The sequence below is a fragment of the Rhamphochromis longiceps genome, linkage group LG9 (assembly GCF_057381845.1).
Source record: "Rhamphochromis longiceps isolate RC_006_pf linkage group LG9, R_longiceps_female_GT1.1, whole genome shotgun sequence".
In the NCBI taxonomy this organism is placed as follows: domain Eukaryota; kingdom Metazoa; phylum Chordata; class Actinopteri; order Cichliformes; family Cichlidae; genus Rhamphochromis; species Rhamphochromis longiceps.
In genome coordinates, this window is record NC_140565.1 from 16,959,010 (window position 1) to 16,986,284 (window position 27,275).

At 37.5% G+C, this 27,275-nt stretch overlaps 1 protein-coding gene across 1 annotated transcript in view; it reads left to right on the plus strand.

Moving 5' to 3' along the window:
• cntnap2a (contactin associated protein 2a) overlaps positions 1–27,275 on the plus strand; it is a 443,305-nt gene that overhangs the window by 226,708 nt on the left and 189,322 nt on the right. The window contains exons 5-9 of the mRNA XM_085418525.1: positions 5,896–5,948; positions 6,613–6,763; positions 7,364–7,548; positions 18,677–18,820; positions 20,234–20,495. Of these exons, the coding sequence (XP_085274651.1) occupies positions 5,896–5,948; positions 6,613–6,763; positions 7,364–7,548; positions 18,677–18,820; positions 20,234–20,495 (795 nt within the window). The remainder of the gene's footprint in view (positions 1–5,895; positions 5,949–6,612; positions 6,764–7,363; positions 7,549–18,676; positions 18,821–20,233; positions 20,496–27,275) is intronic.

Genomic DNA, 27,275 nt, shown 5'->3' on the forward strand with positions numbered 1-27,275 from the left:
AGTCCTCGGTTCATTGATTATATTTTCCTTGTTTCATTTCCTTCCCATGTCAAAAGAAAAGCATGACAGTAATGATAAGGCCCACGAGATGTGCTGCACATACACTTAACACATACAGATGCACACATGCGTGCATAGGCACTCCTAGCATGAGCAACACAGCCATTCAGTTCATTTCAAGCTTATACACATTACTTCTCCCCACACATTTATAATCACACTTAGCTCATTTTGTTGGTATTGTCATTTCACTTTTCTCACACATCAATGGTGTCAGTGATCCTAACATGGAATTGCTGGGGCCTTGTTTTTACCTAAGACGATAAGAGATAATGTATTTTGAACAGATTTGGTGAAAGAGCTAGCTTTAAAACATAATAGAATTGGAACAATATCTGGATGCAGTTTTCCCAATTTGGAAAAAGTCATAGTATTCCAGTAACACTCAGCAAGATATATTTCTCAAATTTAGCAAAAGAAATGTAGGAACAATCAATAACTTACATAACATTGGGCATGCTGTCAAGCACCAGTGGTTCTGGAGTATTTGAGCAGGATGTGAAACATACCTTATGCAGCCTATACCCGCAAGCACTTTGAGAAAGAGGTTACCACTTTACTTTAGACAGCAGAAAAAGTTAAATTGGGCTTGATCCAAACTCACTGTTTCACATTGGCATTGGCAGTTCTCTGTGTGAGGGGCAGAGGCGAATGGTCAGACTGCTTTGAGCTGATAGGAAGGCAGCAGTATCTCAAATAACCAGTCATTACAGACGAGGTATGCAGAATAGCACCCCCAACATGTTGAACCATGAAGCAGACGGCTACAGCATCAGAGGCCTACACAAAGAGCTACGAATAGGAGCTAAGAATAGGAAACTGATATTACCATTTGCACAGACTTATCAAAACTGGACAACAGGAGACCAACAGGTGGACCATTCAGATAGCAGGGTCAGAATTTAATATAAATAACATGAAAACATGGATCCATCCTGCTTTCTTTCAAGGCTCAGGCTGCTGTTGGTGGCACACTTTAGGGCTCTCGGTGCCAACTGAGTATCATACTTGAGTATCACTGCTGACCATGTCCATCCTTTATGACTACAGTGCACCCATCTTCTGATGCTTGCTTCCAAAGCATATCTCAAAACTCAAATAATCTCAAACTGGTTTCTTAAACATGACAATGAGTGCCTCCAATCTCTCTACCCTTGAAATTTTGAAGTTAAAGGCAGAGACCAGGTGTGAGATCCCTTGCAGTTAGTTGCTGTCTTTCAGCTTTGCTTAATTGAGAGAGCAATAAAATAAAAACAAGAATAAAGCACCAACAAGACAGTCTGGAGTCATTTTTGACTGAACAGCATTGAAGTGCAGCCCAAACCAGACAGGGAAAATTTACAATTTATAAATGTATAAATGAACAAAAACATAGTTACTTCATTTCATTAGCAACCAACTTTAAACCTTGAGCAGCATACTTTTAAGGCTGGAAGCAAGTAACAAAATAATACATAGCGTATTAGCTTTTTTAAAAGGTAGTGCACATGTTTCTCTCTGAAAACAGCATGGCAGCTCAAATACACGAGGGGAGGCTTAAAAATATGTTTATATATTTATGGAATAAGGGTGAACTCTTCTATTAGAAGTTGGACATGAGGAGAGTTCTTATAACATTTCCTTCTCTCATGTCAAATAAATAAACACTTATAGTGCCAACTACTACGCATGTAGTTGGCATAAATTAAGACACGTTTTTCTGTGTTAAATTTGGTGCAATTTGCAGTAAATTGCCGGCTGAACCTGATTGATTCAGGTTTGTGTGTTTGCATCATTGTTTGGTGAAGCAGAGAATTTGCGCACATCAACACAATCTCTATGCATTTGTAAATAAGATGGAAATTAATTTCAAACCTTTGCCAATATGTTTGAGAGTTAAGGCACTCAATCCAGCCGAGTTGGGCCAAGGAAGGTTGCCTCCCACCAGATGCCTTCAGACCAAAAGCGGTCACCCAAAGACGGGTGCTGATTGGTAAACCTCTGAGGACCAGTTGTTCACAGCAACTACTTGCAATTGATCCCACACAGGGGAAAAAATCAATGGGGTCACTTCCAAACCACCAGTTTTTCTTGGTCACATATAGACTTTACGGTCTTATTTTTATTTCTAATCTGATTGAGGTTTTCACTAAATAGCACTAAAATAAAAAAGAAGACGAGGAAGGAAAACAAAAAATAAAAAACGAAACAAAAAAAAGAAACCTACTTGCTTGTCTCAAGGCCCAACTAAGCTCAGAGAGTTTGTGTTTCTGACAGATATGAATGTTGTCCACCACTCAGTGACATCTGTTTTGAGATGTATAATAAATGCAAAATAAGGAAGACACATGCTTAAAACTCAAGTATCAGCAGAAACACAGAAAGAGGGAAACACAACTACAACTACACATACACACACACTCCCTCTGGTCAGGTGCATCATCTTTCAGAGTTGTCTGTCATCTTTGTTTTGAAGCCTGCAGTGGTTCCTCATGATTATGCTGTCACTGCTTCTTTCTTCAGCATTCAGTCAGAAAATGAGAACTCATACATTTGTCTGTTCATCTAGCCATCCTTCACTCCCTGACTCTGCAGTTCCCCTAGAATCAGCTTCTTGTAAATGTTTTTCCCGCTTCCCAGCCGGAAGATGAAAGACGGGAGAAGTACAGTGTTGGGCAATGGCAGAGGAAAGAGGATGAAAACAGAAAGCACAAAAGAGAAGTAGTGGGAGGAAAAAGAGGCAGATAAATATAGATGTTATGTTTCCAGCATAATCACCAAATATGTTGGTTGTAGATGATAATTCTGGGTTCTGAAAATGTATGATAATTAAATGCAATGCCATATTATGACTCATCTAGGACTATGCAATAAAAGGCAGTATCTGTATGCATGTGTGTGGATGTGGTTGTGCCAGAGGTACATGCTCATTTCCATTTTGATTAACATAGGATCAACAGCAAATCAATTACTTCATAGATGAGTCGGTAAATAGTAGAAGCAATATGTGAGAGAAAGGGGAATCAGACAGAAACAGAGAGTACAAATTTAATTTTCCATACAAATGCAATCTCTTTCACAGCTGACTTCAACCCGTGGCTTTTTTTTTATGCCAAAGACCAAATCTGTTGTCAGTATGATGTATCGCCATCATAATCTGTCAAGGCTAAGAAATGTACTTATGGAGATTTTCTTCTGAATAGTATCTAATTCTAGAGTAAGCATCAGCTTAAACAGCATCATTCTGGCTCTCGGGCTCAATATTACATTAGAGTAAGCATGGGAACCGCATGTATGGTGTTGCAAATAAAACTTGCTTTCATGACAGATAAACAGTCTGAAACAATTATCTTTATTTGACCAAAGGAGAAAGTTACATCTCAAGTATTGTTTTCAAACCAACACAGATATGTGATTTAAAATGTGAATTAGTTTTCAGTGTTATGAAAGGGAAGTCAGTTTGTGTTTACCAGGAGAGAAAATTTCACATAGTCCAGAGTGCCACTAGAAACCATTGTCTCTGGCTCCTCCCAGCAACACCTGAAACAAGTTTCTACTAACTCGAATGGATACATTAGATCAAGAAACATTTTATACTATCAAGGTGAGGCTTGTGGTCCCTAGTTTGATTTATAGTTACTCTGATTCATCACAATAGCTTCACATTTAAAACTATATTTTAATCTGTTAGAATGGGTTAAATGTTTTGCAAAAACAATAAATAGGATAAAAAAAAAATAGTACTTTACGTAGGATTAAATTAAAATCTCTCTCCGCCCACAAACTCCACCTACACAGTCAGGAGTTGAGCAACCAGACTTGGCACACAGGTACATCTTAGATCCCTTTAAGGTTCTTATCTATAGAACCATATGTTATGACATCATCATTTTGCCTAGCAGCCACCTACCAATGAGTGATAATAACCCATATTTAACATCTATGCACTCATAATACCCATCATATAATTTGAATTTCACAACATTAATGGTTAATTTATATCAGCAAAACTCATGCATGGTATATTATAATGTGATCATGTTCCCTGGCAACCATTTAACAATGGGCAAGGATGCACCTTTGCACCTGTAAAACCTTAGAAAAGCATTGTATCATTTTAGTTTTGCAAGATTTTGTAGCACAGAGAACATGAATTATGCACATCTATTATTTCATCAAAATGTTGTAAAGCAACCACCTACCAGCAGCTAAAATGACTAATTTACACTGTTTACTCACCTGTATAATTTTAATTTCATGACAGTAACATCGCATTTATATCCACAAAACTTTAATTAAGCATGCTATATTATGATCATTGTGATTATGTCATGTTGACTAACAACAACCTGACCATTAAAATCAAAAACCAAACATTACTGTAGCAGGATATTTACAAGTTAATTAAATATATGCGTTCAGGCCACTGACAATTAGTTTTAGAGAACTGAAGCTAGTATTTAAGCAGTTGAAAAATGCATTATGTAGTTATAGTTTAACATTTCAATGTCAAACTTCATTTTGTAGTTTAAAATGTCAGAGACTTTTTTTGGCATTAGCATAATTATAAGCAACCATAAAACATTTGTATTTGCATTTTTTGTGTGTGCGCGCATGCATGCGTTTAATTTTTATTTATTTGATTATTTTATCCACGTTGATCCATATCCATATATGGCGACATATAAAACTGTTGGACGCTGAGATACCACCAATGCCTGTACCATAAATGTGACAGAACAAAAATCAAAGTGAAATGACTGAAGAAAGATTGGAAACTAAAGACAGAACCAAAATAAATAACAAGTAGAGCAGAGTGGAGAGTAATGGAGAAAGATGAAATTGGAAAGAGTGGGGTGAGGGTGAAGCAGCAAAAAATACTGAAAGCGAGACAGCATTTGAGAAGTTGGAACAAAGGGAACAGATGTAAGTTCCCTCTACCTCCCCTCAACTATTTATCAGGAAAGGCATCCTCAGTATATTTGTGTATTTCTGTGTTTTATATAAGTAAAAACCCAAGAAATCATATAAGATTGAGGGGCAGTGTGACTGTGCATCATTATCCCTGTATCTCTTTCCCTAGCTATGTTATCCCATCATTTCCTGTGCTCTCTTCTCTAAATTCTCCAACCAATCTTGCCACATATGTGTTCTCCACTAACCACTCGAACACTTGTCATGATGATAGTAAGACTGAAGAGATGCCTCAAGCACTGCTCTTTATTACTGAGCTCAAGGTCTGAAAATCATCCTCATGCCACTGCTTGTCTCTTTTTTGAGCTCCTTCACTTATACGTATAGTATATACACATAGCATTTCTTTGTACTTTAACTTTGTTTAACATGACACACATGGCTTGAGTTCTCCTCGATTAACCTCGGCTTACACTGAATCTGGGATAAGTTGGAGCTCCCAGCTCAGTCTGCATGCAGGTGTATCTGTGTGGCAGTTTTTAAATGTGTAAAAAAGGCATATCATTTTTTTAATTATTGCAATTATTTTTAATCTTAACGTATAGCATTAAAAAGGAAACATGATTAATAGCAAGTGTGCCAGTAAACAAAAAATGTGTGTCAATTAGCCAACGTGTTCTTCCTACTGTGACATATAAAAATTTTCCTTTGAAAAAGGCAATTTGTGGCATGTAAAGCCAGAAATTGAGCTGGCAATATAATATCTAATTTAATTTGCCCTTTTACACATTCATCTATTATTAGCGCATCTGTTCTTTTAAATATTACTGTCAGGTTTGAATTTAATGTATCTGAATGTTTGTGTTTTGTGTTTGTTTAAATAATAATCTCTCTCTCTCTCTCTCTCTCTTCCTGTCTTTTAATTCCATCTTCCTCCTTTAGGGGCAGACATCATCAATTTTGATGGGCAGGGTGTGATCTCATATCGTTTTAAGGTACCCAAATTTCAACTTCAGTAGTCAAATATTTAAAATTGGATATTCAAAATTATTGGATTGGAATTGGATATTCAATTTTGAATAAACTGGAATATAAAAAGCAATATTGACTCGGTCATTGTAGAACATGGAGACTAGATCCTGTAATGAATTCTAGTAGAGGGTATTGGTTATATTGATCATTCCTTTGCTAGTCACACAAACTTATGGCAGTCCTTTAATAAACATTGGAAAACATATTTAACAGAGAGTTTCAGTATTTTGTTCGTCATTGTGTTTTATCAAGACTTGGGATCCTATACGTGTTTAAAACTATTGCCCTTAAATAGAAGTCTTGGAGTCTGGAGTCTTGTTAGTTGGTACACAGCATATACCTGCATATTATATAGGCTAGATCATAAAATAAAAACTTAGAATGAAAAAATTCAAATGTATCACGATAAACTGGCATTTTTTATGAGAGCTATATATAAATAAATGGATGTAGATTTTGAACACTGGGTAGTGAAAATTGTCTTGTTTTGTTACCAAGTATAAAAGTTTCTAAAGTGAAAAGTTGTTGTTGTTGTTTTTTTACATAATGTTTCATTTTAATCTAATCAGAAATTAGTTACCAGTGTTGCAAACAATCACACAAAGTCATTGGTGTTTGCTAACACAGGTGAAGAAGATGAAGATCATTAAGGACGTGATCGCACTGAGGTTTAAGACGTCAGAAAGTGAGGGTGTGATTCTCCATGGGGAAGGCCAGCAGGGAGACTATATCACACTGGAACTCCGTAAAGCCAAGCTGCTGCTGCAGATAAACCTGGGTGGGTAACAAATAAATGCCACAGAGTTAGAAAAAGCAACTTTCTCTTGATGGTGATCCTTCTCCAACAGTGTTTAGGATTTAGGTCTTTACGGTATCAGCCTCAGACATGTCTTGCTTTACAGTGATGTTTAAACATGTGAGGATGTTTTGAAACCTCCATCAATGTGTGTCTAGCTGGGAAATAATGGAAATGAATTGGGATACAAAAAATAACACTTTGCTGTGCTTTGATGGGATCAATGGATATACTGATGGAGGTTTGCTGAAATTATATTAGTCAAGGGAAAAGTTAAGATTCTAATACACAATTTCCCCCTCTTCATGAAGGAAACAAAAGCCCATACCATCCATATGTCTGTGAATCATGATTCACTGTTAACCAGAAGTGTGTCTGACACACCAAGGATGTCTTACTGCAGGCATCCTTTAAAGTTAGAGTTTAAAATTAAATGAAATCAGTAAAAAAAAAGTTGTGTTTGCTTGTGTGTGACATATTTGTTTTATTTTTACAGCACCTGGTCACACCATTTGTTGTATTTACAAATTCAGCCGCCGTTCTCATGGCTGCATTTTAAGGCTTATGCTGTGTTTATTACAGGCAGTAATCAGTATGGCTCGATCCTGGGTCATACCTCTGTGACCACAGGGAGCCTCTTGGATGACAATCACTGGCACTCAGTAGTGATTGAACGCTACCGTCGCAATGTGAACTTCACCTTGGACAGACACACTCAGCACTTCAGGACTAATGGAGAGTTTGACCACCTCGATTTGGACTATGAAGTAAGTCGAGATGAAGCCAATAAACATAATAACACAAACAATAAGGAAATATGAGAAAGTTGAAAAGTTCAAGATTTTCTGCCACTGCCATGATAAATATGAATAACTATATGACATTTGAATTTGACTGATAGTGCTTTTGAGGTTGTGTCCAAGCAGCCATAAACTGCTCCCAAAGCTCCTTAGAAGTCCCAGTCAGATCACTTGAAGATGTGCATTTGTAATGCATGCTTTATCTCCTTCTGTCTGTCCATAGGGTTGGCTTGCAAACCTAATAGTTAAGAGAAAGAAAGAAAAAAACGCCAAATGATTCAACAGCATAACATTGATAGGTAGTCTTGGTATTGAAGCAACTTATGATGGTGACATAATGTCAGCCAAGACCAGCTGCCTATTATACGGATGACTGGCTACCAGGCAAAGAAGAAACAGACGTGTTCTTAGTTCTTCAGCTATATGGTTGTTAATTGTAACCGTGCAACATCTGTTAGAGATCCTGCTCATCCAGCAAATAGTCACTGCACTGTGTAGGACCAAACTGTGCACTTGGTTTGGCTAATTATTTACAAAAAAAATTTTAAAGTTAAGTATTTAATTAAATAAGTTTAGCTCTATTTATTAATTAGGATCAAACTTTATGTGCTACAAAGTCAGAAGGTGTGCAAATGCAGTTCTTATGCCGTCCTGGAAATATCCAGGATATATCACATTGTACTGTACAATGTTGCGGACTTTGCCAAAATCCCCCAAAAGGTTAAGTCAAAATCTATCAGACTCAATAATTGTCCAGTTTGAATGCTGCCATTAGTGCAGTCTTAATGTTTGTAGGTAGACTATAAATACCAAGCTGAATCTCTACTTGTAAAATAATGTCTTATCTTTATTTTCCCATTCACGTCTAATACACCCAACTGACTTGAATTGACTGCATGAAGTACCTTGCAGTGTTTCATTCATTAACAGTTATGCCAGTGTGTATTTGGATTTTGGAGCTTAATGATTCTGGTTTAGGTGACATTTTGCAGAGAATGCCGCAATGTGAGCAGTTGTAAGCATGAAGTTGCATTTGTCTGTGTTTGCTTCCTTTCTTCACTTGCTGCCTTATGCCCTTGTGCTGTTTTCTAATTTGCAGCTGCATTTAAACTGCTCATCACAAGTGATCAGTACAGTAAAATAAAGCCACACAGGAAATTAGATATTGGTTTTACACTCAGCTATCATGCTACTCGATAAAATTGGCATAATGAACATCAGCTAATGAAATGCAACTCGCTCAGCTAATAATACCTATAACAGGAAACTGATTATGGGATACATACAAGTAAGAAATTTGTTTGTAATGTGAGAGTGCACATGCACGTGTGCAATTTTGAATACACACAAGGTTTTCAGGATGTGTATGTCTGTGTGTTTGTGTTTTTATTGATGTGGTTGTGTGTAAGTGTTTGACCTTTGCTAGGTATTGCTGATATGCCTGATCTATTCCACTGTTAAGTAGGATGCTGAGAAATGGGGCAGGACAAACCACAGTCCAATTAAAACTGAAGCTGTTGAATTAAGGGATCTGGAGGGAAATCTATACAACAAGGGTGTACCAGGAGGCTTTGTGTGCATGTGTGTGGTGTGTCTGTGGTGAACCTTAAATAGATTCTACCAATGTCATTGCCTGACTAAGTCTATCTACAGTTTGTGACCAGCTTTTAGTCAAGTGTACTACTGTACTCAGTACATTTAGTCTGCACACTCTATTTTGTGTGCATCTTTGTTTGTGTGTATGTGCGTCCTCTGCTCCCATTTAGGGCTGTAGACTAAATATCCGGGTGCATTTGTGTCTACCCTTGGCAGTAATTACTAAGGCTATTGGAGCGTCACCACAGATGCACACACAGCACAAGCAACAACACACATGCACACAAAAAGACAGACAGACACATCGACTGGTAATTGCACACTGCCCTCCATCATTTTGGCTTCCTTCAGGGCTCAGAGTTGTGTGTAAAATGGAAAAAAAAAAAAACGAACACATGTATAACTGTAGAACAAATATGAAACCCAGTTTACATTTTATCAGTCCTCTGTTCTTCAGTGCTTCCCATCAGGTGCCAGTTTATTAGCCCTCATCTTCACACCTGAATGCTCCTCTCAGCACATCTGTTCTCCCAAAAAGACCATGTTTCTCCTTTAATGCTTACTCCTACTTGTTGTATTTCATGCACAATATATATAATGTGCAGTGTTTCTTTACTCATAAAAAGTAATGTATTACACATTGCTCATTACTTTTCTTTAAAGTAATGCAGTACATTGCTTAATTTGTTACTTTCTCTCAGTTCCACAAATCCACAAATCATTACAAATCCCTATCCTAATTAGGCCAGACACACAATCTTTCTTTTAGTATTTAGAAATGCAAAGCCAACGACACAAAAATAAGATGAAAAAGAGCCTAAAAAGACTTCAAGGCCATGGTGATTGTACCTTAAGAACAGGTAGAAATGGAGGCCGCAAGCCTGACTGCTTATTACTGCTTTGGTTATATGTTGAAGTTCAGGGTCTGGCTGCTGGGCTGGTGTCAGTATTCACTCAGCTTTATAATCACTCTGGGGTTTTAGCTAGCTTTGTGTTAGCATGCTGTCTAGCAGACGTTTACAAAGAGCCAAAGTTCTGTTAGCAGCATAAAGCAATTGTTGTTGTCCTGGATACAGACTGCATCTCAGCTCATTGCATCCTTGTGTGCAATAAAAATAAAGTCCATATCTGCCCTCTACCATTTTTAGGGTTGCCAACTCCCTGAAAAATAAATAAGGGACACCTCGTGGCCAGGGCCGGGCAACCCAGTTCACCCTTCCCAGTGTGGTGAATTTTGTAGCTCTTTTTTTTGTGTGTGAAATTATTTTTTAACCATTTGACTTGAATTTGATTTAAGCAGATGCATATTAAATGCCCGTGGTTAACAAAAGGATTACACAAGGCCTGTAAGAAGAAAAATTCTTTATACAGACAATTCACTAAGTTAAGAACTGAAGAAGCAGAGTATAGATATAAAAAATATAAAAATAAACTAACGGAAATATTAAGAACTAGTAAGAAATTATACTATACTAATTTAATACATAAAAATAAAAACAACACTAAAGAGATATGGGGAATACTTAACACTATTATTAAAGGTAACACAAAAAAGTGCTCATATCCAGATTATTTCACTAATAATAACAGTGACAATTACAATCTAAACGAGATGGTGGAGTGCTTTAACAGCTTTTTTGTAAATGTGGGACCGGAGCTGGCTACAACAATTCCAAAAAGTAATCACAGCGAAATGTCACTGATAGAAATAAATTCAAAGACTATGTTCTTGTCGGGAGTTACTGAATTAGATATTTTAGATGTAGTTAACAACTGTAAGAACAAGACCTCTACTGATTGTTTTGGTATAGTTAAACGAATCATACATAGCATTGCCAGACCTCTAGCTTATATATGTAATTTATCATTTCAAACGGGGAAATGCCCAAAGAAAATGAAAATAGCTAAAGTTATACCCATATATAAAAGTGGAAACAAACACATCTTCACTAACTATCGACCAGTGTCCCTGCTCCCACAGTTTTCTAAAATATTAGAAAAACTTTATAATAATAGACTAGGTAAATTTATTGACAAACATAAACTAATCAATGAAAGTCAGTACGGATTTAGGACAGGAAGGTCAACTTCAATGGCTATCATTGATGCAATAGAAGAGATAACCAACAGTCTGGATAGAAAAAGACATGCAGCAGGGATATTTATTGACTTGAAGAAAGCATTTGATACGATTAATCATAGCAGATTATTTAAAAAATTAGACAGATATGGTATTAGGGGAGTGGCCTTGAAATGGATCCAAAGTTATTTGACTGAGAGACAGCAGTATGTGAAGATGGGCGAATTTGAATCGGGGTATTTGGGCATTAGCTGTGGAGTGCCACAAGGATCAGTTCTGGGACCAACTCTATTTAATCTTTATATAAACGACATATTTAATGTATCAAAGTTATTAAAATTAGTTATATTTGCTGACGACACCAATATTTTTTATTCTAACGACGACCATAGTGACCTAGTACTTAACATTAACAATGAGTTAAGGAAATTAAAAATATGGATGGATGTTAACAAATTATCTATAAATTTGAGCAAAACCAAGGTAATGTTCTTTGGGAATTACAATGTAAATGAAGATACTGTGATAAAAATAGATGGTGTAGTCATAGATGTAGTATCAGAAATAAAATTCTTGGGAGTAATGATTGATAGCAAATTATGCTGGAAATCACACATCAGACATATACAAAATAAAGTGTCCAAAAGTATCTCAATCATAAATAGAGCCAAGTTCTTCTTAAACTGCCATGCAATGTTTTTGTTATACTGTGTACTAGCCCTACCATACTTGACTTATTGTGTAGAGGTGTGGGGCAATAATTACAAAAGTTCTCTGCATCACCTGGCTATACTACAAAAATGTGCTATAAGAATAATGTATAAGGTAGGATATTATAGTCACACTAATATTTTGTTTTTGCAGTCAAAACTATTAAAATTGATTGATCTAGTTGAATTCTCAACTGCTCAACTCCTATATAAGGCAAATAAGGGTATACTGCCAGAAAATATCCAAAAGCTCTTTACACATAAAGAAGGAGGTTACAATTTGAGGGGATGTAGTAACTTTAAAAGGCAGATAGTTAGAACTACCAGGAAAGGTTTGTGTGTGTCTGTGTGTGGAGTGAAACTTTGGAACAGAATGGATGTAGAGCTCAAGCAATGTCCAAATATTCATCTGTTTAAATCGAGGTACAAAAAATGTATATTGTCAAGGTACAATAAGGAATCGAGTGTGTGATTGTTTATCCATGATAGTAAATAATAATATATTCTTTGTATTATTTCTTTCTTTTTTCTTTGTTTATATATAGAATGTTAACAACAAATACTTATATAAACAATTATTTTGTAGAGTTGAAATGGACACTGTTGATTTTGTCTTACGCTGTTGTTATTACTGTTATCTCCATTATTAGGAAACAGTAGACCAGAATTAATTCTTAAAAGTAAAATTGATGAAGTTACAACTATACAATGGAAGCAAACTTCATTGATATTTTCATAGCTAAAATATAAATAATATACGGAGAGGATGTAATGACCATGATGGTGATGACTGTGATATTCAGCGGTGGTAATAAAGACTGTATTATTGATGCTAAATATTTACACTACTGTATGTTGTAATTATGACAATGCGATAATTTTATAACCGTAATTGTATGTCACAAATATTTAAATGTACTGCGCAACTACAAAATTTAAAACTCAGATAAGATTGTAGGGGTGGGAGTTAAAAAGCTTGTCTTCATCCCACTCCTTTTCGAGCTAAACTTGTTTTTTCTTTTTTTGTGTAATTGTACATTACAATAACTTTATTATTTGGTTGCTCGAATAAAAGACATTCATTCATTCATTCATATTCTTTGTGATATGACCATATGGGAAACAAATGATCATTTAGCCATTTATTTTTAGCTCAAAATGACAACATTAACACAGTAAAACAGGTCTCTTTCTTAAACAGAAGCCTGTCATGCTTAACTTTTGAGAATATAAGTAAACCTTTCTTTAAAAGAACTCTGTCCTGCTTAACTTAAAATTATATAAATTAATAGAAAACAATAGAACGAAAAATATTCTTGTGACTGTGCACATATAGTGCATTTAGTACAATTGGCTTCAGTTGAGGTATTATTTCAGCTTTTCTAATGCTAATCAGCTGCTCCTGTTTGTAAACCCGCTTGTTCCCATGATTACGCATCATTACTCATCAATGTATTACTTTTATGTAATAGTGATCTATTTGTTGTAATCATCTATCCTTGTAGTTGTTTATTACACAAAATAAATTATATTATTACACTTCTGGCCACATAGCGCTGATGTTCACCGCACATGCCCATATTAACCTTAACCAGAGGATTTAAAAACAAACAAACCAGTGTTTACATACCATATCTGCTTCTGCCGTGGCCTGGTGGACAAAAAATTGGTTAAGGGTTCCCCGAGCTTTCACGCCCCTCATGTTCTTCATGTGCCCACCACTAGAAGCATGCCTATGGTTAAAGTGCGCCGGCACCAGTGTTGGGTAAGTTACTTTAAATTAGTAACTTAGTTACATTACTAGTTACTTCTATCAAAAGTAACTCAGTTACTTCAAGTTACTCGTTACTTTCAGAGTAACTAGTTACTAGGGAAAGTAACTTTTGTTTTACTCAGAATTCTCTTGTTAATGTGTTGCTTCCGTAACTGGATATCCAGCAAGATTGCCATTCTTCTAGCTTGCTTACGTGCCACAAGTGCACTGTGCCACCTACCAATAGAAAGGAAAAAATAATGTGCACATTTCCACGAGAGAAATCCCACGCCTGATTCTATCCTAGCCTGCTTTTTACATCCAACACAAAAACTGCAGTCGTGGTGCTTTCGATTGTACTCAGAACTCGGAAATTCTGCCTTCTGAATAGGAAGATGTAGGCAACACCAGACTGCAGATGAGCTGCATACAGAGCTGGACTGGGTCAAAAAATTCGTCCCGGGCATTTTGACTAGAGACCGGCCCACCATTATAGGAAAAATAATAAAGCCTTTGAATGAAAATAAGCACTGTTGTGACAGTGATGTTCACTGTTTTGATGGTATATATGTATCAATCTATCAATTGTTTGTTGTAAGACTCAGATAATTATTTTTTTAAAAGTGACATTTTAAATGAGAATAAGAAAGTATTTCTTTGTGCCCCCCTTTCCCTTTTAATGCCCTACATGGACCCCTGGCAACACTTTGCTAGACCCACCCCTGCACAGTTACCAGCTGTCAGCTACTTAGAAAAGGATCCTGGTGTTATTTGTCTCTCACAAACAGTTCATAACTTCCCTTCAACTCATTCATGTCATCTAAAAGGTAAACCTGTTTCTCCATCACCTGTTCAGCTCTGATGATTCAGTAAGGACATCTCCTGGTTTCATCTTCATGTTTCCCTCTCATCACAAAACCAAACCATATCATGACCAGCAGGTTTACAGCTGTGGCTCCAGCCAACATCAGCTGATACTAGAAACTAATATTAAATAACTTCTAACAACAGCTGATCAAGCTTAAAGGTGCTGCTGTTGTTTAGCGCGACATCCGCTGGTTTCCTGTTTCTGGCGCAAAGTGGGCGATAAACAAACAAGAGAGAAAAGCCGATCAGCTGATCATTGATCAGTTTCATGATTGAAGTAGAAACAGGAGAGAGATGGTGAGAGGATGAGAGAAGAAGAGGCAACTGTGCAGCAAAGACACAGAGTAACTCCAGTTTTGTGTCTTTTTCATTGTAGCTGAAACATAAACTGTGTTCCTTTTCACCTCAATACGAAACGCGTGATATTTTCTTTGAATACGAGACGATTCCGTTTTTTACTGGACGGTTGGCAACTCTAATAATTAACCTTATGAACAAAATAAAGTTCAACATCAGTAACATAGCACCCACCCAGCTGTATAGAAACTCCGTCATGCTAGCTAGCACGCAGTACGAAAAAGTCAGCATAACGAAAATAAACTCCACCTAAACTTGGTTCATATCTGACCCAGATGGACTGCAGGTCGTAACTTCTTACCTGAAGTTCAGTTCACCTGACACTCTCGGACCGGCGGCCGCTTCGGGTCTCTCCTCTTGCCTCCCTTTTCCTTCATCCACCTGCTGGCTTCCACCACTTGCTAATGTTATTGAATTTGTGGAAGCTCCGCGATAGCCACCACACGAAGTAACGAATAAGCCTACCTAAATCCCAGTAACGAGTAACGCGTTCCCGGTTTTGGCATAATAACTAGTTACCGTGCTCGTTACCACAATAATAACGTAGTTACTGTAACGCGTTACTTAATAACGCGTTAGTCCCAACACTGGCCGGCACACAGTGCAGTGCGCTTTAAAGGTGTTATCGTGCATTTTCCCAGCCAGGTGTTTTCCTTTTCCCATTCCTCCCTGTACTTTTGCAGCCTTGTTTTTTTTTTCTTTCTCTGAGCGAACAAACATTGCTGCTCTAATGCCGGGCTTACACTGTGCTATTTTTGGCCCATTTTGAGACGATTTTTGAGTCATGCGACCGATTTGGTGATCGGCCCGATTTTGGCCTTCATCGTGCATCGTGTAGTATACGTGGGGTAACGAGAAGCGATTAACACCTCACGACCAGCTCCCGATCATCAATCGCTCGTGAGGGTGTCAACGCAGCCGCTCACACTGCTCACGCGCAAACACGTAAACGTCGGTGAAAAAGATGGAGCAGCACGGCTGTGCAGCCTGTGATCTGGACACAAGCGATGGAGGCACAACTTGTAGAACTTTGGAAAGCTCATCCGAGCCTTTTCGATGTGGCATCACAAAATTATCACGACCACAACAACCGTGAAAATAGTTGGATCTACACTGCTGCTCAATCACAGCTGCCTGATCAATGTTTTTCATTAGCAATTTAGCAAAGTTGATGGTGGTGGCATGTCTGTGTGAGTGAAAGAGAGAGAGAGAGAGGGAGAGCGACAGATTTTCTGTTATAACCTTCATTTTATGGAGGCACAGTGTGAGCACTCAGGTCGCATCGGGCCGTATAGTGTGAGACCCTGCATCGTGACTTATGAACTTCTAACCCCTGCGAGTCAACTGTACAGTTTGAGCAGGAGCTGAATAACGTGACTGAAAAAATCGCACAGTGTCTGCCCAGCTTTAGGTGTACTGTCGTCCGAGACTTGCACCGCAGTGTCGGCGTTTGTTTCCCTGTTGGCCATGCTTGTTGTTGTGGTCATCTGTTGTCTTCCGGTATTTTCTCCGTAAGCGACCTTTCCTCGACCAATAAGTGTGCTGTCAGCTCATTGGTCACAAAGCAGAAGAGGGGCTGGGAATTATGTTTTCAAACAAAGCGTTAATTCCATAAACATTTATAGACTACTTTTGATTCTCACTGTATTACGGGACAAACCATTTTCCTCCTCCCGCACAAAGACAAAATTAGCTGATTGTAGCGGAAGTGCGGAGGAAGAAAACCTTTTCTTTCATATTAGTGAGTCTTGTTTTTCTGTTTGCCTAATATAGATAACTAAAGAACCTTCATAACACAAGTAACAACATTACTCTTCTTATATTGCGCTTTCCTATTCTATAAGAGCACCCTACACACCTGGTGTTTAAAAGAGGACCTGCAATGTTTACACAACATAGTGTCACCAAATTTTCAAAAGTCATATTAGATAGAGAAGCTATGAGTCTCTCAAACAATGATTGTATCTTTATTTTTATTTTTTTTTGTCATTGTAAAAAAGTTATTTATCTATTAATGGTACCATGAATGGAAAAACTAAAATATTTTTATACACTCTTTTTTTTCCCTATTCAGGCTCTCTACTAAAATAATGGCTCCTACATTCAAGTGCTTCCACTTTAATTTGAGCTTTATAGTAGGTCAATAATAAGTCAATAAGTCAATAATAATGGTGGGCATGTGGTGGGGGAAGCTGAACGGCCAGATTAATTGGACACATACTATACAGATGAAGTCACAGTAATTATTTTATGTCTGTGTGAATATTGAGTGAAAAATGTGTTACAGTAAATGACTGCCAAAGTCGTTTACCCACAGGCATCATTGGACATATTGTATCATCCCTTGTGATGCTCTCTCGGGCCTATACTGAAGTCACCTTTGTTTTTGTTTGTTTATTTATCGTTTTTGCCTGTGGGGTCTCTTTGTATTTTGTCTGACTTTCAGCAAGCGGACTGCTGCTTCATCAGATTGAGATCTTGGGATGTTTCCAGGATTTTCTAAATGGGGTGAGACAGGAGGGACTGACAATAAAACAGAGGAGCCCACAGGAAATCACAATATTTAATCAGAAATAAAATTAGTGTAGAAAATTCACACTTAAAAAAATTAGGCATGATTTTAAGGCTCGTGTGCTGCCCCGTGTTCAACCACGCATTTATTATATGAAATGTGGAGCTGCACAAGTTTTAGACATAATTTTTGGTTGAATAATTGTTTTTCAAATTAGGAAAAAAATATTTAGATTGCCTGCTTAAGTAACAATTATTGTATGAGTGCACAAGTTGTATAGTCAAGAGGTGTGCCATCTCATAGCTCCATTCTAGAAACATCCCAGCACTCAAAATGGGAGTTTTTACACCGTGCAGATGATTTTCCGATCTGCTTGTTTGCCTTTTTCTGTTATTTCCTTAAGACAAAAAACACCCTGAAAATCAACTACCTTTGATATCTTTCTGATAAACATTTACTATCACCATTTTTCCACTTCTGTGGTCACTTGATTATATACTGAGTCAATCTAAAGGTCAAAGCTCAACTCTTAATTAACTCTGAGCCATGTGTGAGCTCTTCTGTGCATGAACTAACACTGAAATGACAACCGACTGCCTTAGAAACTTTTAGTAATTACTTTTGAGCCCCAGCAATTTAAAGGACCGTATCTAACAGTCTAAGTTTTTGCAATATTGATGTAACCTCAAAGTGCAGCTATGGCTTGGCACTTTAACGTAGTATTCATTATTTTCCTTCAAATCAAATATGCTTAGTCACAAAGCATGACGAACAAAAAGCATGTAACTGCCCAAATATAGTACTGGAATTTATACTGTCTTCTATATCTATCAGTGACTATCCTGACATTTTACGAACTAAACTGACTGATTTTTACAACATGAAAGTGTGTGTGAATGCTTTATGCCCCGCAGGTAAAACTGTTTGATTTAAACAAATTACTAGCACCAACCTAACCCATAAAATGTACATATTGAACATCAGATAATGAAATGCAAAGAGTTCAGGCAATAATACCTAAAACAGGAAATTGATTGTCCAATCCATCGAGGTAAGAAATTTGTTTGCAATGGGAATGTGCACACTTGTAAATCCATAAAAAGCAACCGGGAGGAGAAGCCTGAAAAGCTTATTAAAGAAAAATTAAAGGAATTCTTGCCATGCGTTTTTTTTCTCACTCTCTATCTCTTTTTAACTCTTTGCACTATGTCTCTCTGTAGTTGAGTTTTGGTGGGATGCCATACAGTGGAAAGCCAGTGGGAATAGGAAGGAAAAACTTTAAAGGCTGCATGGAGAGCATCAACTACAATGGAGACAACATTACAGACCTGGCCCGCCGAAAGAAGCTCGACACCTCCAGCTTTGTAAGGAAAATGTGCAAAATATATGTCTAAACGTTTTGGAATAGCGCTTATAAAGGCAGCTGCCTGTTGAACATGCTCATTATTGTCACACTAACTCCATACTTGACCCGACTGTGGGGGCAGATTATTCAATGAACCAAAATGCTTGAACAGATTCATAATTAATCAGATACTACTGACCTGTCAGTGGCCCCTCCATGTGTGTCCTTGCTGTCTTTGCAAGTGTTGTTATCATGACTGCAATTTTACCATAACTTACAGTGGAAAGACAGGTTTTCACTGCATTGACTATTCAACAGTTTATTTTCAACATATCTCGATGGCACAAGATGCAGATTAAAGGCCTTGTTTCTTTTCATGAAATGCACCCTACTTTTTCAGACTGCAGGATGCACCTTCAGCACATTAACTGCCCTGCAGTCCTAAAAATTAGCTTCTGAAAAATCTGAGCCCTTTCTCAGGGGACGGCCAGTGTATCTGCTTTGATCCCTGTTGGACTGATTGAACAAATGGTGGGACTAATCAAGTTCATTCAAACCACACCTGTAATTCTCTCTGATGACTTCACACAGCCATTTATTTCTAATCAAAACAGATCTGCTCTTAGATTTTACACACACACACACACACACACACACACACACACACACACACACACACACACACACACACACACACACACACACACACACACACACACAATCAGGAATCATCTATAGTTGGAAAGGCAGCTCAATGCTGTGTGCTTGCTAATGACTAGATTAAGAGCACAAGGTTGGAGAAATTCAATGATAATTAGTGCCTAAATACCACAATAGTGTTTGTTTTTCTGCAGCACATAAAATTCACCCAGGTTACTGTTTAACCCTGTTTCTCAACACAGCAGTGCATTAGTTACTACTATTGCTCACAGCAGGGAGGATCTCCTGGTCAGCTGGATTCTAGTTTATATGTTCTGCTTTTTCCTGATAGATGGGTTTTCTTCAAGTGTTCCCACTTCTCCCAATAATTCAGAGACTTGCATATTAACTTAATTGGTGAATCTAAATTATACATAGTTGCTGATGTTAAATAAAGGTTGATAAAATTTTAGATAAAGTGATTAATAAGATGAAAATAGTTACATTTCAAAGACAGGTAGAGCTAGAAGAAAAAGATGAGTGTGTTCAAGCTTCATCAGTCTTTCAATCTCGCTTCAGTCACTAACATGTGAAAGTAATCACGCAGAAGTGAGATTAAAAGCAACAAAAGGGTGGTGAAGTACAAGATTTCCTTAAGTGTTTGAGGCATTTATTTCACAGGCAAGCCCCCTTAAAGGCATTAGCTCTGTTTTTGACTTCTCTGTTTAAAAACTAATTAATCTCCCGTTGTCCATCTTTGTTCTTTCTTTTTTCTAATTCTGTATGCTAACAGCGAAACCTGTCCTTCACCTGTGCGGAGACCCACACCTTCCCAGTCTTTTTCAACGCCACCAGTTTCCTGCAGTTGCCTGGTCGAGCCAATCATAACACGGTATCCGTGGGCTTCCAGTTTCGTACGTGGAACCCTCATGGCCTCCTCCTATTCAGCAATCTTGATGATGGCACTCTGGAGATCTCGCTTGAGGACGGCAAGGTTGCAGTTCACATCAATGTGACGAAAGCGGCCAAAAGCTACCGAGTAGATTTATCATCAGGTGGGTTTGCCTACATAAAAACATATCACATGTACGCTTACATTATATTTGCTATTGAACTATATGGAAAAACATTCATGTAGGAAACTCCTTCTAGGAAAAAGACTTGCCACTCAACAGCCGCATTGGTTATGCTTCTTGGGCAGTGTTTTTTTCTTTCAATGGACAGTAAATGAAAACTCTATAGAACCAATAATCAAGCCTGATTGCAACAAAATAAGTTTTAATAAGGTTTAAAGGTTTTTTTTTCTCTACAGCATACTAAAACAAAAATGTAATATGATGAGTAGATATACCTACCAACTCACAGCTGAGGTGGCTCATGTGTTTCCCACATCAGCTGTTGTTTTGCTCTTTGGGGACAGGAGCATGTGAGCGGTGTGCTATGAAGATAAAACTGAAGCAAAAATTGATTCTTGAAATTTAATGTGCACGCTGCATGATTAATTGAATTCTGAACAGAAGTGAATCTGACTTTTTGTTCCATATTGGGAGCATTCAAACCAGCCCTAACATGAAGACAGTCCATGACAGACAGGTGTTTCGTAATTCCATTTCAGTATTTGATCTCTTGTTTTTTTGACAATTGCTTTGTGTGGTTTTAAACCCAACACTAACAGGCGAACCAGTGAGGACAGCAGTGGAACTGTTGTCTTTGTATTTTCTGTCATATAATCTACCAGAAGCACATGTTTGATTCAGTGAGATGTAAGTGCAGCTAATCCTCATTAGCCAAAAAGTTCAGGCTTTTTCTTGTTCTAAGCACTCTGTTTTGAACTGCTTATTACTATTGTTCTTGGCTCTGTGTGATATCGGTTGACTTGGGACATGGGAGGTTACTAAAATGGCTTAGTTTGAGACAGGGGATGAACTGGGGGGGGGGGTCGCATCAAGTTCCACTACAAGGTAATTAAGCGTGAGTTTGAAATGCTAATTTTCAAAGCCGCTCTTGTCGATTCCAAGAATAAAAATAATGAGCTGAAAATAAGCAAACTTGGTGCCCATTAAACTGATGCACATAAAGCTGGAAGTTATTGTTAAGGTAGAAACAAAATAAGGTTCGAAATAATTTTAGCCATGATGCTATCATCTGTGGCTCTTTTTATTCCATTTATTTCATTCCCTTCCTACAACCTTTCTTGCCCCTCACCCCTTCCTCCCATACTCTTATTTCTTCCTTCCCCTTCTTTCTTTCTCCCTCTCTATCTGTAGACACACTCATTTATTCTGTCCACTGCTGCTTTAATAGGCCATTATGCCCAGGGGTAGGGATTATTACAGAGTTACCCTCTAGGCTAATTGGGATTGAGCCTGCGATTACATCAGTATTACCAGAGTACATAGACACACAAACACATACCCGCACACGCAAACACATGCTCCCTCCTTTGATTCTGTTATTAGTATCTCTGAAAAAGAAAGCCAAACTGGCTTCTAGCTTCAATGACACAGTGGGAGCTCAGTAGACTTATAATGAAATGCTTAGTCCCTCTTAATGGCAAATATACTGGGGAGAGACGTGCAGATATGCACACATCGAGGAGCGAAACGAGAGTGAGAGAAAAGAGAGGCTTCTCACAGACACAACGCCATCCAGTTTTCCCACTGGGGATAATTTGTTTATGGAGCGTTTAAGTGACAGCTTATTCAGACATATACCTATTTCCAAACAGATAAGATAAATAAAGTATTTCTCATTTTCTCTGTTAGCTTGAAGGAAAAACACACAAGCACACAAATTCTTTCATTTGGAGCTTTTAACCCGAGTAACCTTTTAGCCATCTAAGACTGCAAATTCACCAATGATGGTTAATCACAGAAAGTGTTTTTTACTAAATCTCTGGTTTAGGCCAAATAATATGCCATTACATGAGTCAGAATAAGGCATGTGATTAATTCCTGTAAACAGAATTGAATCACATACTGTAAACTTTGAAATGTACAAAGCTGATTTCAACACGTCTGTTTATGGACACAAATATCTAATCAGCCAGTCGGATGGCAACAATTCAGCGCATTTAGGCACGTAGACATGGTGAAGTTCAAATTGATTATCACAATAGGGAAGAAGGGTAAATTATGTGTCTTTAAATGTGGCATTGTTGTTTGTGCCAGATGGGCTGCTCAGAATATTTCAGAAACTGCTGATCCACTGGGATTTTCCAACATTACCATCTCTAGGGTTGAAAGAGACTGGTCTGAAAAAGAGAAAATATCCAGTGAGTTCTCTGGGCAAAAATGCTTTGTTGATGACAGCGGTCAGAGGAGAATGGACAGATTGCTTCAACTGATAGGAAGGCAGCAGAAACTAATCACTCGTTATAACGTATAAGGTATGCATGAGAGCATCTCGAACCTTGAAGCACATGGGCTAAAGCAACAGAAGACCAGATCAGGGACTAATACTGGAAGCTAAAAACAAAAAACTGAGTTCATGCGAGCTGGACAGTAATGCTGGCTGTTCTGATGAGTCCTGATTTCTGCTGCAGCATTTGGGGGGCAAGGTCAAAATTAGGTGTGAACAACATGAAATCTTGAATCCCTTGTGCCATGTATTAAGACTTCAGGCTGCTGGTCATGTAATTGTGCAGTGGATATTTTCTTGGCACTCTTGCACTATGTCATGAAGCTCAAGTCATCTTAAACAGCTTTCATAGAGATGAAATTTAAGTCACTGTACTCAAATGACCTCCACAGTCACTAGATCTGCACCTTTGGGATGTGGTGGAACAAGAAATTCACATCCATAGATGAGCAGCAGACAAATTCACAGCAACTACTGCATGTGATGCTTAAAAGTATATGGCGTTCCAAGCATTTCCTTTTTTGCCCCCAGAAACATATTCTTTAAAGCTCCATTAAGCAGTTTGTTTCGTCAAATGAAATGAAATGCTGTAAAGATAGTGTTATTGAAAGCTAGAATTAGAGGAAGGTCTGTAATGAGCCAGTTAGACTGAGACTTTTTCTTCCCCCCCCCCTCAGGAGCCATTGGATCAGACCGCAGCAAGAATGCAAACCAATGTTAGACATTTACATAACGATAAATATTATGATTCTCAATAGAAGGCCCATGCCAGTCTGTTTTTACTCTAAATGTGTCATTAATGACAGACAGTTGTTCCACATGTTCATATATATAATACTTTATCTAGGAGAACACGTTTGGGCTCACTGAGGTTGTGATTGAGGCCACTTTTCTTTTTTTGCCTAATGTACTTTTAAGTGCAACCTGGTAATTAAACGCATTTTTCTGAAAACTAAACGGGCAGGTGGAACACAAGAAATAGGGAGAGCAGATGATGCAAAGAAGGCTTGAATAAAATCATCATATATCTTCATAACCTCTTTCTTGCCACTGTGGGTCTGAGGTCATTAAAGTCTCCACCCCCACACGCCAAATCCACCAGACCATAGATCTTCCCCACTATGAACACACACATCGACTAAACACACACATCCACTAACAGAAGTATGCTTATTCAAGATGTGTGTGTGTGTGTGTGTAGCTGTTTTGTGTGTGTGTGTGATAGCAACAACTTGCAGTAAAAGTGTTTGTGACCACTGAAAAGATGCTCTTCTGTTCTCTGACAAAACGTCTGTCATTTCATCCATTTATCTCTCAGTCAGGCAGATAAAGAGTAAAACAAAAGGGCACACGAAGCTTTTGGGAGAACACTCCAGGTGAGACTGTGGGAATCCTTTGAATAATGTTTTTGTGAGCGTGTTTATATCTAGTCGATTCTCTAATTTTCCCATGACTTTCCCACACACTCATTAACTCTGTTGTTGTTTCTTTTACTCTCATCACTCATTTATTGGAACAAAATAACAGTTTTGTTAGAGTGTAGCTGCAAATTGTTGTGTTAATGACCATGCAGCAGGACCAAAGCATGTTTGGTATATCCAAACTAAAATTAAAGTTCTATTTTCTCATTTACCAACCATGAAAATTTCCAATAAACCAAAGCCAATGACAGAGGATCTCTTTGTACCTGTAGCTGGTAGGTGGCAGGTATTTGAGTATATGTGTTGAAGACGCTTTCCTCTGATCACCTCTTGATTAAATATTGAATTATTAGGCACCAGCATTGTTTCCATGGAAACAATACTCACTGTCTCCACTGCTTTTGCACGGACCAAGAAATCTAATTTCCTATGAGATTCCTGTGATACATAGTGAGGAAATATATTTTATACTCCTGTTTAGCTGTCAAAGAAGAAAAAACATTAAAATAGTGGTAATTAATCTTATTGAAATAAACATCCCACTACATCGTGAAGAAAATATGACTCTATTTATAGACTATAGCACTCTGCATTGTAGACCTCCATATTTTACTTTAGACTGAGACAAGTAACAAGAGGCATGAATGCATGTGGGAAGGCCAAAAAATGTTATTTATAATAAGAATTATCAGTAGATTTGTACATTTCCAAAATAGTTAATAGCCTACAAATCATCAGTAATGTTATCATATATGTTTTAAAAGCTACTTTCAGCTGCTCACTTATATACAAGCGGTTGCCACATCTCCGTATGTTTGATTTGTGACTTGCACCAGGGATCTTTGTTAGACAATTGTGTACACCACTATACATTTGCCTAACAAATGTAGCTCAGGACGTAGATCACCTATTAATCACAAGGTTAATGGTTCCATCCCTGGCTCCTCCAACCTGCATGACAAAGTGGCTTTAACTAAGATACCTTGCACTACATTTACCCCGATCCATTGAAGTCTTGGCATGTAAACATTAGGTTAAAAAGTGCTTAAGCATTGAAAAAGAAAGAAAAAGCATTTCTATAAATGTGCGTGTGTGAATTGAATAATCAAGGCTTGTATTGAGTGAGTTCTTAAAGTAATTAGAAGTGCTATATAAGTACCAGTCCATTTATCCCTACACTTTGGAGGTACATTTTGTGGCTGAAAACCTACCAGTTAGTGAAAATGAAAAATTCTGAATGATTATTTATGCCAGTGCCGCTCCACCTGCCTTTTAAACACTACTTAAAACATGTATTATTAGTGCCAGAATAAACTTTTATGACAGCCTATGTATAAGTACTGTTTTATTAACTTTAATTAAAGTAATTTACTAACTAATTAATTTGAAAATTTCTAGCAATAGTTATTAACATCACCCAATGTAATATCAGAGTCCAGCATTTTAACCTTTTTTTTCTGTTAGATATTTTTGCACATGCTTTATGCAGTGTTTTATTTCTCAGGTTTATAAATGGTTAATGTTATGCAAACAACTTTTTCATCTGCTTTCCTTTCCCCTACTCATTTTTTTTTTCATTTATTGACTCTTCTCCTCATTATTTTTGTAAATCAGCGTATTTGCTTGCATTATTTATACAACTAGGGAACTATATCTTCCCACAGAATCATTTGCCATTTTAAAATTCTGCATGTGCGTATGTACTTGCATTCACACTTCATACCCATCAACTCGGCAAGAAGTCATAAAATCATTTCTTTTGAGATGCAGAATTGCCATCAGTCACACATGAGGTTACTTGCACAGTCCGAACAGGAAGCATAGAGCATTACAATAATGGAAAGGCCTGAGGCACACATTTGAGGGGAAAAAAACACAGTACAGCCACCCACCGATTATAATGTTATATTGTTTCATTCCCCCAGAATGTGTGTGTGTGTGTCCATGTCCAAATGCATTTGTATTTGTATGTATATATGTGTGCATAGCCAAAGCTTAATATGTCATAGTCTGGAGCTTTGTGTGGTTGGTATATTGCCATCTGGGAGGACGTGCAAAGCTCTTTGAATTACCTTGGAGGGCTGAATATTTAGGAGTGGAGGAGATGGGTGGTAGTGGGGAGGAGGGGGGTTAAAATTCATGAGTGCCAGAGGGTCCCATAAATTCATAGCAGACAAAATTCATTTATAGTGTACATACAGGATCAATATGTAATAGAAACAGGGTAAAAAAAAAAAAAAAAAAAAGAAGAGGAGAGGAGAGGAGAGACCTTTGACCCTTAACAAACCCTTTATTGGTTCAATTTTTCATTTACAACAAGAAAATATTAAATTGAAGCTTAACATGGATCTACAACACGCACACAAATAAATAAATAAATAAAAATATATACATGCATGCATAAATGGTATATTGCATGATTTATTTTGCATGGAATATGACATTAAGAATCCTTTTTTCACAGTTTTATTGCACAGGACAGCACTGACTCCCCAACCATAAACATATGTTTTAATGTCTGACACTATTTTACGATACACAAATTTTATTTTAAGACCTGAAGCCACCAACTGGGCGATATTGGAAAAAAAATCTCATTACATTTTTTTTTTTAATATCAGTCGATACCATCATTAATCAGGATAAGAATCAAATAAGTTTTTCTGACAAGCTTTAAGGTTCCATTTTACTATCAATTGAAGTTATGAGGTTACCTAAACATTTCATCTGCGCCCCATTCTACTGTAGGAATGTTTGTTGTACTTTTCTGTTTCACTCTGCAAGCAAAGGCCTGTCACATTTTGACCAGTTGACCACCATAGTGCCAGTTTCATCATCAGCATATGCAGACAAGCTCACTGTGCTTATTACTACACTCGCAAAGGTCAACCCTGCAAGACCATGCCTGAGTTGAATAAGAAGAGATCATTTGTAGGAACTGAATACGATTTATTGAGATAGAGAACTTAATGTATTTGGCAATTAGACTCCGATTACTCATCACGTGTGACCGTAGGGAACATGCTTTTTTTTGCAGTACTAGAATAAAGTGTA